The sequence below is a fragment of the Electrona antarctica genome (genome assembly GCF_951216825.1).
Source record: "Electrona antarctica genome assembly, chromosome: 4".
In the NCBI taxonomy this organism is placed as follows: domain Eukaryota; kingdom Metazoa; phylum Chordata; class Actinopteri; order Myctophiformes; family Myctophidae; genus Electrona; species Electrona antarctica.
In genome coordinates, this window is record NC_136809.1 from 45,964,244 (window position 1) to 45,984,397 (window position 20,154).

The window sequence follows — 20,154 nt, forward strand, 5'->3', positions numbered from 1 at the left end:
GGCAATAGCACAAACTTTGGCATGCTACTAGTCCTACATACTTACACCTAGAAACCCCATTCAAACCTATTTAGGTTCATCTTACGGTGGACATGTTTGCCTGAAAAGGAATCTTTGAAATGTTTCATCGTTTTAGAAATATAGTGCTTTTAAATTTGAGAAATTCAGAATGGGGGTCAATGGCAGATTTTGGCAAGTAAACATTTGAGTGGGGTTTGAACGCACAATCTCCAGATCATGCAGCCAGTGTGCTAAGTCACTGATCTACTTGCTACCTGCCACAATTCAGTCTGCTGTTCCCTTTGAGTACAACATTGATACAAAAATAAAATACAAAAAATAAAATAACAGGAGATTTCTCTATTGTTTCTTTTGCTGTTAAATGGTAAATGGTGCATTTATATAGTGCCTTTATCCAAGGCGCTTTACATAGATTGTGCATTACATTCACCCATTCACACACACATTCATACACCGATTGCGGCGGAAGCCATGCAAGGTACCAACCAGCACATCGGGAGCAATTTGGGGTTCAGTGTCTTGCCCAAGGACACTTCGACATGTGGACAGGAGGAGCCGGGATTCGAACCGCAGACCCATGGATCATTGGACGACCTGCTCTACCTCTTGAGCCACAGTCACAGTTTATCTCTAGACGTTTGAATGTTTATGAACCGCAATGGAAACAAGTCTCTGGCTCTTCTGTCATTATCTATTCGGCCTTTTAAGAACAGCATGCACAGTGGCTCACTGGGTAGGCCTACAGAGCCTGCCTGGGAATCATGAGGCTGCAGGTTCAAGTCCTGGCTCTGACATAGTGTCCCAAAATCATGAAAATATGACAAAATATATTATGCCGTCCCAAACCATGGACTATAGTATGTCGTATTTTCATCTTTTTTTCAAATCCTCCAAAATCATGAAAAACGACATGCTATAGTATGCCGTCCGAAACCATGAACTATAGTATGTCGTTTTTTCATGATTTTCATATTTTTTTCAAATAGTCCAAAATCACAAAAAACGACATGCTATAGTATGCCGTCCGAAAAAAATTATAACTTTGGCATGCTACTAGTCCTACATACTTACACCTAGAATCCCCATTCAAACCTATTTAGGTTCATCTTACGGTGGACATGTTTGCCTGAAAAGGAATCTTTGAAATGTTTCATCGTTTTAGAAATATAGTGCTTTCAATTTGAGAAATTTATAATGGCAGATAGTGGCACGTCAAAAGAACTTTCACCTAGAAACTCCATTCACACATTTTATAATTCAGCTTACTGTGGAGACACATGCTGTAACTTTTTACTTTGAAATGTTTTGTAGTTTCTGAGTTATTTAAGTTAAACGCCCAATGCATTCCCAATGGCAATAGCACAAACTTTGGCATGCTACTAGTCCTACATACTTACACCTAGAAACCCCATTCAAACCTATTTAGGTTCATCTTACGGTGGACATGTTTGCCTGAAAAGGAATCTTTGAAATGTTTCATCGTTTTAGAAATATAGTGCTTTCAAATTTGAGACATTTACAATGGGGCTCAATGGCAGATATTGGCACGTCAAAAAAGCACTTTCACCTAGAAACTCCATTCACACTTTTTATAATTCAGCTTTCTGTGGAGACACATGCTGGAACTTTTTACTTTGAAATGTTTTGTAGTTTCTGAGTTATTTAAGTTAAACGCCCAATGCATTCCCAATGGCAATAGCACAAACTTTGGCATGCTACTAGTCCTACATACTTACACCTAGAATCCCCATTCAAACCTATTTAGGTTCATCTTACGGTGGACATGTTTGCCTGAAAAGGAATCTTTGAAATGTTTCATCGTTTTAGAAATATAGTGCTTTCAAATTTGAGACATTTACAATGGGGCTCAATGGCAGATATTGGCACGTCAAAAAAGCACTTTCACCTAGAAACTCCATTCACACTTTTTATAATTCAGCTTTCTGTGGAGACACATGCTGGAACTTTTTACTTTGAAATGTTTTGTAGTTTCTGAGTTTTTTAAGTTAAACGCCCAATGCATTCCCAATGGCAATAGCACAAACTTTGGCATGCTACTAGTCCTACATACTTACACCTAGAAACCCCATTCAAACCTATTTAGGTTCATCTTACGGTGGACATGTTTGCCTGAAAAGGAATCTTTGAAATGTTTCATCGTTTTAGAAATATAGTGCTTTTAAATTTGAGAAATTCAGAATGGGGGTCAATGGCAGATTTTGGCAAGTAAACATTTGAGTGGGGTTTGAACGCACAATCTCCAGATCATGCATGCAGCCAGTGTGCTAAGTCACTGATCTACTTGCTACCTGCCACAATTCAGTCTGCTGTTCCCTTTGAGTACAACATTGATACAAAAATAAAATACAAAAAATAAAATAACAGGAGATTTCTCTATTGTTTCTTTTGCTGTTAAATGGTAAATGGTGCATTTATATAGTGCCTTTATCCAAGGCGCTTTACATAGATTGTGCATTACATTCACCCATTCACACACACATTCATACACCGATTGCGGCGGAAGCCATGCAAGGTACCAACCAGCACATCGGGAGCAATTTGGGGTTCAGTGTCTTGCCCAAGGACACTTCGACATGTGGACAGGAGGAGCCGGGATTCGAACCGCCGACCCATGGATCATTGGACGACCTGCTCTACCTCTTGAGCCACAGTCACAGTTTATCTCTAGACGTTCGAATGTTTATGAACCACAATGGAAACAAGTCTCTGGCTCTTCTGTCATTATCTATTCGGCCTTTTAAGAACAGCATGCACAGTGGCTCACTGGGTACAGAGCCTGCCTGGGAATCATGAGGCTGCAGGTTCAAGTCCTGGCTCTGACATAGTGTCCCAAAATCATGAAAATATGACAAAATATATTATGCCGTCCCAAACCATGGACTATAGTATGTCGTATTTTCATCTTTTTTTCAAATCCTCCAAAATCATGAAAAACGACATGCTATAGTATGCCGTCCGAAACCATGAACTATAGTATGTCGTTTTTTCATGATTTTCATATTTTTTTCAAATAGTCCAAAATCACAAAAAACGATATGCTATAGTATGCCGTCCGAAAAAAAATTATAACTTTGGCATGCTACTAGTCCTACATACTTACACCTAGAATCCCCATTCAAACCTATTTAGGTTCATCTTACGGTGCACATGTTTGCCTGAAAAGGAATCTTTGAAATGTTTCATCGTTTTAGAAATATAGTGCTTTCAATTTGAGAAATTTATAATGGCAGATAGTGGCACGTCAAAAAAACTTTCACCTAGAAACTCCATTCACACATTTTTTAATTCAGCTTTCTGTGGAGACACATGCTGGAACTTTTTACTCTGAAATGTTTTGTAGTTTCTGAGTTATTTAAGTTAAACGCCCAATGCATTCCCAATGGCAATAGCACAAACTTTGGCATGCTACTAGTCCTACATACTTACACCTAGAAACCCCATTCAAACCTATTTAGGTTCATCTTACGGTGGACATGTTTGCCTGAAAAGGAATCTTTGAAATGTTTCATCTTTTTAGAAATATAGTGCTTTCAAATTTGAGACATTTACAATGGGGCTCAATGGCAGATATTGGCACGTCAAAAAAGCACTTTCACCTAGAAACTCCATTCACACTTTTTATAATTCAGCTGTCTGTGGAGACACATGCTGGAACTTTTTACTTTGAAATGTTTTGTAGTTTCTGAGTTATTTAAGTTAAACGCCCAATGCATTCCCAATGGCAATAGCACAAACTTTGGCATGCTACTAGTCCTACATACTTACACCTAGAAACCCCATTCAAACCTATTTAGGTTCATCTTACGGTGGACATGTTTGCCTGAAAAGGAATCTTTGAAATGTTTCATCGTTTTAGAAATATAGTGCTTTCAAATTTGAGACATTTACAATGGGGCTCAATGGCAGATATTGGCACGTCAAAAAAGCACTTTCACCTAGAAACTCCATTCACACTTTTTATAAATCAGCTTTCTGTGGAGACACATGCTGGAACTTTTTACTTTGAAATGTTTTGTAGTTTCTGAGTTATTTAAGTTAAACGCCCAATGCATTCCCAATGGCAATAGCACAAACTTTGGCATGCTACTAGTCCTACATACTCACACCTAGAAACCCCATTCAAACCTATTTAGGTTCATCTTACGGTGGACATGTTTGCCTGAAAAGGAATCTTTGAAATGTTTCATCGTTTTAGAAATATAGTGCTTTTAAATTTGAGAAATTCAGAATGGGGGTCAATGGCAGATTTTGGCAAGTAAACATTTGAGTGGGGTTTGAACGCACAATCTCCAGATCATGCAGCCAGTGTGCTAAGTCACTGATCTACTTGCTACCTGCCACAATTCAGTCTGCTGTTCCCTTTGAGTACAACATTGATACAAAAATAAAATACAAAAAATAAAATAACAGGAGATTTCTCTATTGTTTCTTTTGCTGTTAAATGGTAAATGGTGCATTTATATAGTGCCTTTATCCAAGGCGCTTTACATAGATTGTGCATTACATTCACCCATTCACACACACATTCATACACCGATTGCGGCGGAAGCCATGCAAGGTACCAACCAGCACATCGGGAGCAATTTGGGGTTCAGTGTCTTGCCCAAGGACACTTCGACATGTGGACAGGAGGAGCCGGGATTCGAAACGCCGACCCATGGATCATTGGACGACCTGCTCTACCTCTTGAGCCACAGTGACAGTTTATCTCTAGACGTTTGAATGTTTATGAACCGCAATGGAAACAAGTCTCTGGCTCTTCTGTCATTATCTTTTCGGCCTTTTAAGAACAGCATGCACAGTGGCTCACTGGGTACAGAGCCTGCCTGGGAATCATGAGGCTGCAGGTTCAAGTCCTGGCTCTGACATAGTGTCCCAAAATCATGAAAATATGACAAAATATATTATGCCGTCCCAAACCATGGACTATAGTATGTCGTATTTTCATCTTTTTTTCAAATCCTCCAAAATCATGAAAAACGACATGCTATAGTATGCCGTCCGAAACCATGAACTATAGTATGTCGTTTTTCATGATTTTCATATTTTTTTCAAATAGTCCAAAATCACAAAAAACGACATGCTATAGTATGCCGTCCGAAAAAAATTATAACTTTGGCATGCTACTAGTCCTACATACTTACACCTAGAATCCCCATTCAAACCTATTTAGGTTCATCTTACGGTGGACATGTTTGCCTGAAAAGGAATCTTTGAAATGTTTCATCGTTTTAGAAATATAGTGCTTTCAATTTGAGAAATTTATAATGGCAGATAGTGGCACGTCAAAAAAACTTTCACCTAGAAACTCCATTCACACATTTTATAATTCAGCTTACTGTGGAGACACATGCTGTAACTTTTTACTTTGAAATGTTTTGTAGTTTCTGAGTTATTTAAGTTAAACGCCCAATGCATTCCCAATGGCAATAGCACAAACTTTGGCATGCTACTAGTCCTACATACTTACACCTAGAAACCCCATTCAAACCTATTTAGGTTCATCTTACGGTGGACATGTTTGCCTGAAAAGGAATCTTTGAAATGTTTCATCGTTTTAGAAATATAGTGCTTTCAAATTTGAGACATTTACAATGGGGCTCAATGGCAGATATTGGCACGTCAAAAAAGCACTTTCACCTAGAAACTCCATTCACACTTTTTATAAATCAGCTTTCTGTGGAGACACATGCTGGAACTTTTTACTCTGAAATCTTTTGTAGTTTCTGAGTTATTTAAGTTAAACGCCCAATGCATTCCCAATGGCAATAGCACAAACTTTGGCATGCTACTAGTCCTACATACTTACACCTAGAAACCCCATTCAAACCTATTTAGGTTCATCTTACGGTGGACATGTTTGCCTGAAAAGGAATCTTTGAAATGTTTCATCGTTTTAGAAATATAGTGCTTTTAAATTTGAGAAATTCAGAATGGGGGTCAATGGCAGATTTTGGCAAGTAAACATTTGAGTGGGGTTTGAACGCACAATATCCAGATCATGCAGCCAGTGTGCTAAGTCACTGATCTACTTGCTACCTGCCACAATTCAGTCTGCTGTTCCCTTTGAGTACAACATTGATACAAAAATAAAATACAAAAAATAAAATAACAGGAGATTTCTCTATTGTTTCTTTTGCTGTTAAATGGTAAATGGTGCATTTATATAGTGCCTTTATCCAAGGCGCTTTACATAGATTGTGCATTACATTCACCCATTCACACACACATTCATACACCGATTGCGGCGGAAGCCATGCAAGGTACCAACCAGCACATCGGGAGCAATTTGGGGTTCAGTGTCTTGCCCAAGGACACTTCGACATGTGGACAGGAGGAGCCGGGATTCGAACCGCCGACCCATGGATCATTGGACGACCTGCTCTACCTCTTGAGCCACAGTCACAGTTTATCTCTAGACGTTTGAATGTTTATGAACCGCAATGGAAACAAGTCTCTGGCTCTTCTGTCATTATCTATTCGGCCTTTTAAGAACAGCATGCACAGTGGCTCACTGGGAAGGCCTACAGAGCCTGCCTGGGAATCATGAGGCTGCAGGTTCAAGTCCTGGCTCTGACATAGTGTCCCAAAATCATGAAAATATGACAAAATATATTATGCCGTCCCAAACCATGGACTATAGTATGTCGTATTTTCATCTTTTTTTCAAATCCTCCAAAATCATGAAAAACGACATGCTATAGTATGCCGTCCGAAACCATGAACTATAGTATGTCGTTTTTTCATGATTTTCACCTTTTTTTTTTTTTTTAAAGTGTGAATGGAGTTTCTAGGTGAAAGTGCTTTTTTGACGTGCCAATATCTGCCATTGAGCCCCATTGTAAATGTCTCAAATTTGAAAGCACTATATTTCTAAAACGATGAAACATTTCAAAGATTCCTTTTCAGGCAAACATGTCCACCGTAAGATGAACCTAAATAGGTTTGAATGGGGTTTCTAGGTGTAAGTATGTAGGACTAGTAGCATGCCAAAGTTTGTGCTATTGCCATTGGGAATGCATTGGGCGTTTAACTTAAATAACTCAGAAACTACAAAACACTTCAAAGTAAAAAGTTACAGCATGTGTCTCCACAGTAAGCTGAATTATAAAATGTGTGAATGGAGTTTCTAGGTGAAAGTTCTTTTGACGTGCCACTATCTGCCATTATAAATTTCTCAAATTGAAAGCACTATATTTCTAAAACGATGAAACATTTCAAAGATTCCTTTTCAGGCAAACATGTCCACCTTTCAATTTGAGAAATTTATAATGGCAGATAGTGGCACGTCAAAAAAACTTTCACCAATAGCAATAGCACAAACTTTGGCATGCTACTAGTCCTACATACTTACACCTAGAAACCCCATTCAAACCTATTTAGGTTCATCTTACGGTGGACATGTTTGCCTGTAAAGGAATCTTTGAAATGTTTCATCGTTTTAGAAATATAGTACTTTCAAATTTGAGACATTTACAATGGGGCTCAATGGCAGATATTGGCACGTCAAAAAAGCACTTTCACCTAGAACAGCATGCACAGTGGCTCACTGGGTACAGAGCCTGCCTGGGAATCATGAGGCTGCAGGTTCAAGTCCTGGCTCTGACATAGTGTCCCAAAATCATGAAAATATGACAAAATATATTATGCCGTCCCAAACCATGGACTATAGTATGTCGTTTTTTCATGATTTTCATCTTTTTTTCAAATCCTCCAAAATCACGAAAAACGACATGCTATAGTATGCCGTCCGAAACCATGAACTATAGTATGTCGTTTTTTCATGATTTTCACCTTTTTTTTCAAATCCTCCAAAATCACGAAAAACGACATGACCAGCTCAACAAGATCTACCCACTGAAAAAATAAATGTACCATTGCTGAAAATAGTTTAAATATATAATGTACCTGGGGGGGCTTTGGATAGGGAGGGGGAAATTATGACAGGCAGTTTACACCTAGTTTCTGCTGTCAAAATATGTCCCCGTATGTAGGACTAGTAGCATGCCAAAGTTTGTGCTATTGCCAATAAGAATGCATTGGGCGTTTAAGTTAAATAACTCAGAAACTACAAAACATTTCAAAGTAAAAAGTTAGAGCAGTATAGAGCTGCCATTGACCCCCAAGTTTGTTTTATTGTCATTGAGAATGCATTGGGCGTTTAAGTTAAATAACTCAGAAAATACAAAACATTTCAAAGTAAAAAGTTCCAGCATGTGTGCCCACAGTAAGCTGAATTATAAAAAGTGTGAATGGAGTTTCTAGGTGAAAGTGACTTTTTGTACCATAGAGCTGCCATTGAGCCCCATTGTAAATTCCTCAAATTTGAAAGCACTATATTTCTAAAACTATGAAACATTTCAAAGATTTATTTTCAGGCAAACATGTCCACTGTAAGATTAACCTAAATAGGTTTGAATGGGGTTTCTAGGTGTAAGTATGTAGGACTAGTAGCATGCCAAAGTTTGTTTTATTGTTATTGAGAATGCATTGGGCGTTAAATAACTCAGAAACTACAAAACATTTCAAAGTAAAAAGTTCCAGCATGTGTGCCCACAGTAAGCTGAATTATAAAAAGTGTGAATGGAGTTTCTAGGTGAAAGTGACTTTTTGATGTACCATAGAGCATGCCATTGAGCCCCATTATACGTTTCTCAAATTTGAAAGCACTATATTTCTAAAACTTTTCTAGGTGTTTCTAGGTGTAAGTATGTAGGACTAGTAGCATGCCATTTTTCATCATTTTTGAGGATTTGAAAAAAAGACGAAAATCACACCGATACCATGGGCTATAACCCATGGTCTCGGACGGCATACTAGCATGCCATATTTCATAATTTTTGAGGATTTGAAAAAAAGATGAAAATCACACAGAGACGGCATACTATAGCATGCCGTTTTTCATCATTTATGAGGATTTGAAAAAAAGACGATGGGCTATAGCCCATGGTCTCGGACGGCATACTATACCATCCCATTTTTCATCATTTTTGAGGAAAAGACAGGCCCATGGTGGTCTCGGACGGCATTCTATAGCATGCCCCCCCAGTGTCCTCCCAGGCCCAGTGCCCCCCAATGTACCCCCATTGTCCCCCCAGTGCCCCCCCATTGCCCCCCCAGTGTCCCCCCAGTGCCCCCCCAGAAAAAACGACATGCTATTGTTCATGGTTTCGGAAGACAGACTATAGTTCATCGTTTTTCATGATTTTGGAGGATTTGAAAAAAGGTGAAAATCACGGAAAAGCGAAAGGCTCCGAAATCGTGAAAAACGACATACTATATGCCCTCCGAGACCATTGCTTTTCCGTGATTTTCACCTGTTTTATCAAATTCTCTGAAATCGTGAAAAACGACATACTATAGCATGCCCTTCGAGACCATGGATTATAGCCTTTCGCTGTTCCGTGATTTTCACCTTTTTTTCAAATCCTCCGAAATCGTGAAAAACGACATACTAACTATAGTATGCCCTCCGAGACCATGGACTATAGTCTTTCGCTTTTCCGTGATTTTGAGTGCCTCCCCATTGCCCCCCCCCCCCCCCCCCCCCCAGTGTCCCCCCCAGTGCCTCCCCAATATCCCCCCAGTGCCTGAATAACTGAATAAAGTTACCTGGAATTGTCTGAGGGGCTATGGCCCCAGTGCCCCCCCAGTGTTGATTGAAATAGATTGTGTCATGAAGCAATGAAAAAAAGATCTAAGAAATTCCATAAATTAGAACAAATATTTAAGAAGTAGTGAAAATAGCAGATGCTCAGTCACGTGGCACGAAGCGACACGTTGTGAGCTTGTAGATGTGCTATTTTCACTAGTTTGGGTCCCGGGCGAATATATAATTTGTTTTGGGTCACAGGCTGAATACTTTGGGAACCACTGATCTGTATGGCATACTGCAGGGGTTCTCAACCCGTGGGTCGCGACCCATCGGGGGGTCGCCAAATTATTTTAGGGGGTCCCCAAATTATTATTTTTTTAAAAAAGAAAAAAAAAAGATTTTTTTTTTAATTTTATTTTCACGATTTTCAGCTTGTAGATCTGCTATTTTTCAATAGCTAAATTATAACAATGCTTAAAACACCAAAAGGGGTTCCCGCCCAAAAGGGTTTAAGGTTATTGCAGCAGTCAATTTATATTGGGGGTCGGGAGGGGGGTCCCGAGACATTGCCAAAGCATTTCCGGGGGTCCCCGGCCAAAAACGTTGAGAACCCCTGGCATACTGTAAGCTGCTGCATAATGATCTGTCTTGTTGCCCACATAGTTACCTAATATAAAGTTGACAAGAGGTCCACACCAAGCTGGTTCCCACCTACTCTAGCTATGTAGCCTATGTTCTCTGCAGAGGCCTATGTGGTGGAAATTAAGTATTATCTTGGTGAGAGAAACATCATTATACCACCAAGTGCCTTTTTATTTTGTCTGTCTCTCACCCACGTCCTAGCATTGATACCTTGACAGCCAGGGATAGGTCCATTGTATATCAGCCAATACAATATCTGTATACATCATCCTGTCCTATTGTTCCTACTATTGTTTTGTGGACATTTTATGTTCATTCATGGTTCCCATGGTCATTACATTCCTGAGGTTGTGAAATTATACCTGATTACTAAGACTAAGAAAAATGTCAAGACATTTCTTTATTGATTACTGTGATCTTTTTATATACAAAATTGCCATTTACAGGAAAACGTGGTGTTGGTTAATTTTGGTCATCAAAGTGAGAAAAAAAAACAGTATTCTTGTACACAGACCTCCATTGTAGCAACAGTAGTTGTAGTAGTATCAAAGCAAGTCTTTTGACCCTACAGTCACATATTTACAGTAACAACTCAACCCAATAATGATTCTAGAGTAGCACACACACCTGCAGAGGCATACAGATGACCTCTGCAGCGTAAATGCCTCTTTGTTGACATGATATGACTCAAGTTGAATATCACTTCTAGACATTCGGATGCAGTGGTTAACGTGGAAGAGAACTCCAACTCAGAATGACACAAATGATTCCTTGACTTTGTCGTCCTGGTTACAAGCCTTTACAAAGAATGGGCTATACGCACACAGAATAACTCTTCTTACTTCCGGGCCGCTTCCCTACTTTCTTCACAGGTGTTAACCGATGATACTAATAAAGGCTCTGTTCCCTTTAGTGTGCAGTGGTTTTCAAACGTTTTAATTTCAAGGACCCCCATAAGTTATAACTCTGAGAGTGTACAAATGGGGGTACATTTGGTCCTATTTGTACACTCTCAGAGTTACACACCCATACGGGGCCATTTAGAACCCACTCAAGGACACTTCGAGACCCACTGTTGTAGCAGTGCGTTTCCAGTGGGAAACAGCACCCTGCTCTGTTTGACCAGAATGGAACAGAGCCTTCATTTAGTATCATCGGTAACACCTGGAAGTAGGGAAGTGGCCCAAGTTCTTTCCAAAATGGCGTGTGTGTGCACATATATAGCCCATTATGAACAGTCTGTAGGGGGCTTTCCAGGCCTAGAGGAGCTCAGTTCTGGTCATGGCTCACTTCTTAGCCTTGGCCTTGGCTCTGCTCTTCCCCGAAACCTCCGCCCTCTTCTTGGGCTCTGCCTTCTTCCTGGGCTCCCTGGTGGCTTTGGCCTTTTTCTGCTGTGGGACGACACAGACAAGCAAGGCAGATTAAATAGTGTAGAAATGCAACAACAAAAATAAATGCGTAAACACGCCTTCATCATAATCACAGGCAGCAGGGTGCAGTGAGCAGTCTGACAGCTCATCTACACAGGCAAGGAGCGAGCTTTCCGACGGCGTCATTGTGTGGAAAAACTGTCCTGATATGGAGCGTCGGGCCATTGCGTTGCGACGTAGCCTGAACCAATCAAATAACCAATAAATAGTAGTGCGTAGATCTCAACTAATAAAAGTGTTTTGGGGCCGTGAAACCTCGCTGGAATAAGTCTCATTGGAAAAACATGAAATCTAATGAGATTTCATTGTTCGCTCGCTCGCATCGCTGGCAGTGCGGATGCGGTGTGAGTGAGGCTTCGTACTTTGATCATGGCGTCAACGGAGATATCCTCCTCCTCTTCCCCCTCGGCATCCTGGGCTTCCTGCTCCGTCTCGCCGCCTCCTCCCAGCTCAGACTCGGCGCCTCCTGCGCCACGTCGGCCCTTCTTCACCGCCTGCAGGGAGTAGGGCGTCAGGTGGACCTCGCGGTTGTACGCCCGAGTGAAGGCTGCTTTCACCTGTAGGGAATAATGACACATTTGATTTCACCTGAGCAGAATAGTGACCAAGAATTCTAATGTTGGTCTGTCGACATTCCACAATGATCGTTTCAATAATCGCAGTGCGTCGGGATGCGACGCATTGTGAGCTTGTAGATCGGGTATTTTCAACATTTTTAATGCATTTGAAAACTTGAAAAGAGACATTCTGCCCAATGAGTACTCTTACTTTTGGTACTTTAATAAGTACATTTTTGATGCCAATACGTTTGTAATACCTTTTGAATTCTGGACTTTTACTTGTAACAGTAGTGGTACATTGAAGTATTGGCACTTTTTCTTAAGTTAAACAATGTGAGTACTTTATCCACCATTCCCTGTTCCTTGGGGTCCAGTTTAGAGTAGGGGTCAGTCTTACCTTGGGGTCCAGTTTAGAGTAGGGGTCAGTCTTACCTTGGGGTCCAGTTTAAAGTAGGGGTCAGTCTTACCTTGGGGTCTAGTTTAGAGTAGGGGTCAGTCTTACCTTGGGGTCTAGTTTAGAGTAGGGGTCAGTCTTACCTTGGGGTCTAGTTTAGAGTAGGGGTCAGTCTTACCTTGGGGTCCAGTTTAGAGTAGGGGTCAGTCTTACCTTGGGGTCCAGTTTAAAGTAGGGGTCAGTCTTACCTTGGGGTCCAGTTTAAAGTAGGGGTCAGTCTTACCTTGGGGTCTAGTTTAGAGTAGGGGTCAGTCTTACCTTGGGGTCCAGTTTAGAGTAGGGGTCAGTCTTACCTTGGGGTCCAGTTTAGAGTAGGGGTCAGTCTTACCTTGGGGTCCAGTTTAGAGTAGGGGTCAGACTTACCTTGGGGTCCAGTTTAGAGTAGGGGTCAGTCTTACCTTGGGGTCTAGTTTAGAGTAGGGGTCAGTCTTACCTTGGGGTCCAGTTTAGAGTAGGGGTCAGTCTTACCTTGGGGTCCAGTTTAGAGTAGGGGTCAGTCTTTCCGCCCCAGACGCTGATGTCCATGATGTTGTCCACGTCTTCCTTGATGAGCTGGTAGTCGTCCAGCAGCTGCACGGCCTGGCCCGCCCCCTCGGCCCCCAGCCTCTGGAGAGGACTCAACAGCGCCCCTCGCAGGTACGGCAGGTAGTCCTGGTTCACCGCCTGTCTGCTGCTCAGTGTCCTTGTATTGGGAGAGGAGGCAGCGACCATAAGAGATGAGGAGGAGGAGGAGGAATGGAGGCAGAGAAGGGAGAGAAAAGTGATGAAAACGACAAGCAGGCAGGAGAAAGTAATCATAAGTTTGAATAATTTGCAGGAGGGGCGAGCTCATCTTGTGACGCGTAGGTCGTAAGATGAGCTCGCCGTCTCTCATAATACGTTTTAGAATGGAAAACACTATTATTAACAAGAGTTAGGGGAAATAAGGAAGTCTTCTGATAGTAACAAGGGCAGACAGGTCTGACATGGGATTGGGGGATGGAATAAATGAGACATCTTCAAGTATAACTTTCAAGACTAAAAGCCCTTGCACACAGAAGTCTGATGTGATTTGTTATTGGTCAATCATTTTATTAACACATCTGAAAAAAGCAGGAATCGAACTGGGTTTGATTTAAAAAGAAAAGGACACCATCGCAGACATTAATCAGACAGCAATTTTGGAGTAGGTGTGCATGAGGAAATTGAAAAGCTTGTTTGTCCTCGTGTGCAGAAAATCACACATTGCAAAGGACAAAAATGTGTATCGATAAAACTGAAAAAGGATGATAAACATACAGTATAGCGGTACTATGTGCTGCAACTCACTTTAAGCACATGTGTGAAGCCAGCTCCTGGACAATACGGGAATGTTTGTTGGTGGAAGAGAATTTGCCCAGCCAGCTTGGGAAAGTGGGGAACTGGTTCATATAGCCTCGCATCAGCTCCCCTGGTATCACACTTGCATAGACGGCCTAGAAAACAAACAAAATAGTACACCTCTCTATCATCGGAATATAATATGCCTTTTGTATTCTTTCTGTATATCAGCAAAATGTAGATTTTTGAGTTAGACATTAATCGACCGATAAGATTATAAAAACGTATCAATTATGAATAAATGAATGGATAATTCCCATCTTTAGTTGTTCATTTTCATGTTAAAGTTGTGTGCGTGTGTACCTGGGTGGGCAGCAGTGACCACATCTGTCTAGAGCGGATCTGTCTGTCCACCAGGTCTCCATCACAGATGGAATCAGCCGCCTTACTGAGCAGCATCAGGTGAGACTTCAAATTACCACTGACAAACAGACAGACAGGACAACATATTTATACAACATTTAAAAATATGTTTGAAAGAACTGTCCCACTGAGCATTTGTCAGGGTATAAGACGTCTAAAGTCGTTTCAACAGATATATATAGACGGTCTATATAGACATTAAAAAAAAACTGCTAATTAACGTCTAAAGCTTAGACCGCAAAATATTTTTAGACAGTTATAGCCCATTTCTAATAGCCGACTATTGCTCAGTGGGGTGAAAATAATGACACAGATGTTTTACACTACAGGTTTGACTGGGCTCAGAAATAATATTAGTACTACATGCATCTTCCTCAACCGTGATTACTGGAAAAAATAGAATCATTGTGTAGGAGCATCGAGAGTACATCTTCCCTCTCTTACCCGGCGGCTGCTGGCCGTACGTGCACGTAGTTCTCCTGGACAAAAAGCGGCGCGAGTGAGTAGTCGTGGAAAAAGAGGTCGCTCTTGTCTATGAAGCTCATGTTGGCAGTCTCATCCCCTGAGACAAAGACCTTCCTGCAGACATCAAAGGGTCCCATCTTCAGGTCCTTGCGGGCATTGGTGGCGTCAGCCTTGCACTGGTCAAATGTCATCACCTTGTTCGTAGCAGACCACATGCTGAGGTTGTGGAGCACCTGGTGAGAGCGGAGAAAGGTGACATGAGAGAGTTGAGCGAGGAGGGAGAAATGGTGATATGGCTGGCGATACATTTTGTACCTGTAATTTCAGTTTTGTGGATTTTTCAGATTTTCTAGCGACTGAGGGCACACTCTCACCTCAACACACAGCACAGATCGGTGTCCGCGTCACAATAGAATGATAGGATTCGGGTTAAAGATTAGCAAAGTTGCCTTTTAGGTTTCGTCACTCTCTGTGGCAAATTCAACGACTGGGCTCTTTACCTACCTGTCGGATGTCCTGATTAGAAGCTAGGATTATTTCGTTGAGTGCTGGCGGTGGAATCTTGATGCCCTCCTTGAATGCTATCGACATCATGGCTCCCTGAGGAGGGAAAGGAAAAGCAGGTGGATGAGCAACAAGGAAAAGGAAAGTGGCTTGGGTTCAATGGGTTGTGTGCGTAGAGAGAGAAGAGAATTTTGTAAAAACAATGATCTAACATCAGACAGGTAGCTGTCAGCAGGTACCTTGATCTGCTCCACTCGAGGTCTCTGGACGCGCAGGTCGAAGCAGTAGTTGGCCAAGGACCGAATCTTTTGGTGGTTGCGGTCGTTGCACATGAAGATGATTGGGATCTTGCTCTGTTTGACGAGGCTAATCATCTCCTGAAAAGGTCACGCGTCAACATAGTGTGTGAGATACAGGTGAGTGGACAGAACAACAACCGATATCCTCCCAAGTGACAACGTGAGGGACTGATCTCCCTTGTACCACAATTACAAGGGATTTGTGATGAACATATGTTCTCTAATAATCAACAGCACTCAGATCGGTGAACCAATATTATCCAGCGCTTGCTCCATGCGCTACCCGCCCCTCTCTATACCAGAAAGCACGCTGGCTGGGCCAGGCCAGTGTACCTGTATTCCTCCCCGGTCCTCATTGCCAGCCATACCGTCCACCTCATCCATGATAAGGACATGCTTGCTGCTGACCGTCTGGGATGTGCCTGCAAACGTGTGAAAATATGAGTCATTTCAGACAAGTCACAGACATGTGATTGGTGTACAGGTGTGAGTGGAAGGATTATGCAAATCACATCAGTACCCGTATAGAAGTCCTTGATGCTAGTGTTGTTCAGTGACTCCGCTACCACATCTTTAAGGCTGCTCTTACTGCGAGTACAGCTGGCGTTCATCTCCACATAGCTATAGCCCACCTCCTACACACACACACACACACACACACACACACACACACACACACACACACACACACACACACACACACACACACACACACACACACACACACACACACACACACACACACACACACACACACACACACACACACACACACACACACACACACACACGGAATGTGGACGGACATTGAAGCTGATTTCAAGAAAAGTCATTAGTCTGTGTGTGTGTGAGAGAGACTGACCTCACAGACAAGTGCTGCTGTGGTGGTCTTCCCCACGCCTGGGGGTCCAGACAGCAGAGCCGCTTTAAATGTTGATCCATCATCTCTACCACCTCCAAACTTACCAAACTTTGCTACTGCAGAGAGAGAAGTATATACAGTCTGTTAAGGGTTACTGCAATCCTTTTTAGGCCACAAAACAAAATGTTGCTGGCTCACTCAATGTGCGTGAAACCTCATGTGAAATCAGTTATTTAAAAAAAAGCATCACAGACAGGCACACCTGGTTTAGCAGCGCCCCCTGCCTGGTGTTTGTGCCAGTTTTTCAGCCAGCGCAGCAGCTTATTGGCACAGCTCAGGTCCCCCTGCTGGCCAATGATAGCCTTCAGAGACCGGGGACGGTACTTGTCCACCCACAGCAGGCTAGCAGCGGCATCGCCGGCCACAGCAGAGGAAGAAGAGGGGGAAAGGCCAAGTCCCCTGCGGACCTCGGACCCAGAGGAGCCTCTCCCGGGTGGGGTGGCACTGCCTCCTGCTGCGGACCTGGAGCTCCGGCCCGTCTTGGAAGGGCTGGGAGTCTGAGGGGACCTGGCGTTGCCCTTGGAGGGTGAGATTTTCTGGGCAGGTGGGGTGCTCTTCGATGGCTGGCTGGAAGGAGTTCTGCTCTTAGAGGCCTTGCACTGTGCGGTATGGGAGTACACAGGAGACAAAATACATCAAAGTGTTACTTTAACTCAACTTACGGGACTTGAATAGAAATGACACCCAAAAATGAATCAATACAAATGAGTTTGAAGCATGGCAGTCACGTGGATGGAGGCAGATGTGCGCGCACTGACCTCGGCCTCAGCAGCAATCTCATACTTGGACTTCTTCCCTGGTTTGGTTCTGATCAGCTCAAACAGGCCGTCCTCATCGAGGATCTTAGTTCCCAGACTCTCTGCCTGGATACAGCAACAACAAAGTGAGAAAACAATCTAGGGGAACTAATTCATCAATGCAAAGTGTATTCACTTTTAACTGAAGTTGAACATTGATGAAAGAGTGGAAACATAAATATCAAAGCAGTAGTTAGTAGAATAGTAGTAGAATCACAGTCAATAGAATAACATGGTAGCAACTAAAGAAAAAATAAACACAAAAGCAAGATGTGCGAAGAGAACCAGAAGAGGGCTAATTTGACAGAGACCTTTAGCGATACGCTATTAAAATGAGCCTGAACGGTGTGGTTTATGTGCTATTTCAGCTTGCTACCTTTTCTGTCTTGGACACTCCACTGTCTCTGCCCAGCACCAGGTAAGTGGTCTTCTTGCTGATGTTGCCCGTCACCTTGCCCCCGTAGCGCTCAATGAGAGACTTGGCATCGTCCCTCTCCATGGACTCCAAGACTCCAGTCAGCACAAAAACACACCCCTCCAGACAGTTCTCTGCACCCTGGAATACACAATCACACGACACCATTTTCATTAGAATTTGAGATCATCTATGAATCAAACGTAATGTTGTTTTGACTAGGGGTGGGCAAAACATTTTGATTCACTCACAAATTGTGATTCTTAATGCCACAATTTTAAAATTGAATCGTGAAGTTCGAATCGTGTGGGTTTTTTTTTAGGTTAGTTTTTCCATTTTATTTTATTTTTATGTCATTTTCATGAGTGTTAGCTCGCTACATTGAAGTGTATGATTCAACTTTTCATGGTTTATATTGTTTATAATTGTTTTAAAATGTTCCAGCATAAAAAAAAGAATCAAAGTAACTTGGGGGCAAAATCGCAATATCGAATCGAAAAATAATTAAGTATCGCAATATAAGTCAAATCTGCACCCTAGGTATCGAGATCGTATGGAATCGGGAGGTAAGTGAATCATCCCACCACCAGTTTTGACGTGTCCATTTGAAGCGGCTGTAGGTATTACCGTAGGTTTTTCCTTGGAGCCCAGAGCACGTGGTCCATCTCTGTTTAGGTAGTTTCTGAAGGCTGTAGCGTTGCCTTTCTTTTTCTCGCCGTCATCAGGACTAGTGCTTGTGGACTAGGCAGTTGAGAACATTATGTCAACCACAAAAAGGACCCTTATGTCTTTTAAAATATAATTTCAACTGAAAAGCATTTTCCTCCCCTTGCAAGGCATCAATGGTTTGGCTTACCTGTGGTTTTTTGGGGGATACTTTGATTGCAGTCTCTCCTTCATCAATACTTTCTGTTTTCGGTGTGCGTTTCTTTTCTATGGTTAAATCAGTACAGGGCTCCTTTTTGGGAGAGATTTTCATTTTCTTGGGTGAAATTGTTATTTTTTCCTCTTTTATCTCATCTTTTTTCTTCATTAGAGCCAGTTTGGAGCTGGCCTTCACAGGAGCTGTGGTCTTTTTAGGGGATGGGCTGATAGCCTCGCTTATGTCAGTCTCATTGGCCTTTGACTGTCTGCTTGTGCTGCTGTTGGCAGAGAATGGACTATCCTTCTTGGGCGATATAGTTGACCCTGGCTTCTCAGGAGAGTCCTTACGAGCCTGGACGAACAGACACATACAAGGCATAATGTCACGACCAGTGGCTTTTATGGAAAGTGAGTATTGTTTAATGTTTATGTGAAATGTCGGGTTGTATTCAATGCCTTCTTGGCCTGTGGTGCCTCATCCAGCATGGCCAGAGTCCTGGCAAACTCCTCATCATTGTGGACCTGCTTCTCCAGCTGTGTGAGAGAGAGATAACACAAATTCATTAAATACAAGAATAGATCACACTGCCGTAGTCAATAAATTGAATATTGAAAAACGTATTACTTTTCATCATTCACTCATTCATCTACAAGTAAAAAACAATATCTATAACAGGAATGTAAAGAGATATCACTTTGCCGATACATTAGCATATAAGTTCACTTTTAGCTATCGCAGATGTCAGCCTACCTCCATGTCCTCCTCCATCTGCAGCTGTTTGGCAATTAAGTCATCACTCATGCAATCATCTGGGTCCTGAGTTGGCTGAGGGTACAAATCATATTCAAATGTATACATCTAACTAAGTAGCACATTCAAGTGTAATACTCCCAGTCCATGTTGTTGTTGTATTTATTGTTTTGGTGTAATGGGTGAGAGAAGAGAAAACGGAAACACAATACATTAAAAAAGAAATAGGTAGAGAAAGAAAGGGCTCATATACTCACAGCCTTCCTCTTGGTGCTGGCTACCAGCTTCTTTTCCGAGCGCTGCACACTGCTCACGCCAAAAAAGTCCATCACTGAGGTTGGGGTTCGTTTGGTCTGGGGAATGGTAGTTGACTTGGGGGTTACAGCTATACGTGGAGATTTTGATGTTGAATTCCCTTGAGTGGAGGAGGCTTTAGAAGGAGTCTTTGTCCCGTCTTTGATCACTGGACAAGCCTTTTCTTCCTCCATCTTTACTGGTTTAGAAAGGCCATTCTCCTTGGGTTTCGCAGTCTTCTTTAGGGACAGGAAGTTATCACTGTCCGAGTCTAAAACCAAAAATGCACAAAATAGATCTAGTATTGCAGGTTGGGTTACAATATCCAATATAATAACAATACTGGAAATTGCTCTGTGTACATTTGTATGTGCACTGCATGTAAATGACCTTACTCT

At 42.1% G+C, this 20,154-nt stretch overlaps 1 protein-coding gene across 4 annotated transcripts in view; it reads right to left on the bottom strand.

Moving 5' to 3' along the window:
* rfc1 (replication factor C (activator 1) 1) overlaps positions 1-20,154 on the bottom strand; it is a 63,794-nt gene that overhangs the window by 41,466 nt on the left and 2,174 nt on the right. For 2 of the 4 annotated variants that reach the window (XM_079499008.1, XM_079499006.1), the window contains exons 5-23: positions 19,720-20,027; positions 19,463-19,537; positions 19,168-19,245; positions 18,704-19,063; positions 18,475-18,588; positions 17,809-17,988; positions 17,394-17,498; positions 16,838-17,234; positions 16,576-16,691; positions 16,234-16,348; positions 16,047-16,135; positions 15,654-15,791; positions 15,415-15,510; positions 14,890-15,143; positions 14,386-14,503; positions 14,032-14,177; positions 13,192-13,405; positions 12,072-12,266; positions 10,665-11,670 (exon numbers count right to left, since the gene is read on the bottom strand). In XM_079499008.1, coding sequence (XP_079355134.1) covers positions 11,566-11,670; positions 12,072-12,266; positions 13,192-13,405; positions 14,032-14,177; positions 14,386-14,503; positions 14,890-15,143; positions 15,415-15,510; positions 15,654-15,791; positions 16,047-16,135; positions 16,234-16,348; positions 16,576-16,691; positions 16,838-17,234; positions 17,394-17,498; positions 17,809-17,988; positions 18,475-18,588; positions 18,704-19,063; positions 19,168-19,245; positions 19,463-19,537; positions 19,720-20,027 — 3,203 coding nt within the window. In that variant the 3' untranslated portion in view covers positions 10,665-11,565. Of the gene's footprint in view, positions 1-10,664; positions 11,671-12,071; positions 12,267-13,191; positions 13,406-14,031; positions 14,178-14,385; positions 14,504-14,889; positions 15,144-15,414; positions 15,511-15,653; positions 15,792-16,046; positions 16,136-16,233; positions 16,349-16,575; positions 16,692-16,837; positions 17,235-17,393; positions 17,499-17,808; positions 17,989-18,474; positions 18,589-18,703; positions 19,064-19,167; positions 19,246-19,462; positions 19,538-19,719; positions 20,028-20,154 lie in introns of those variants that run through there. The other 2 variants (XR_013789821.1, XM_079499007.1) reach the window with 2 other exon arrangements.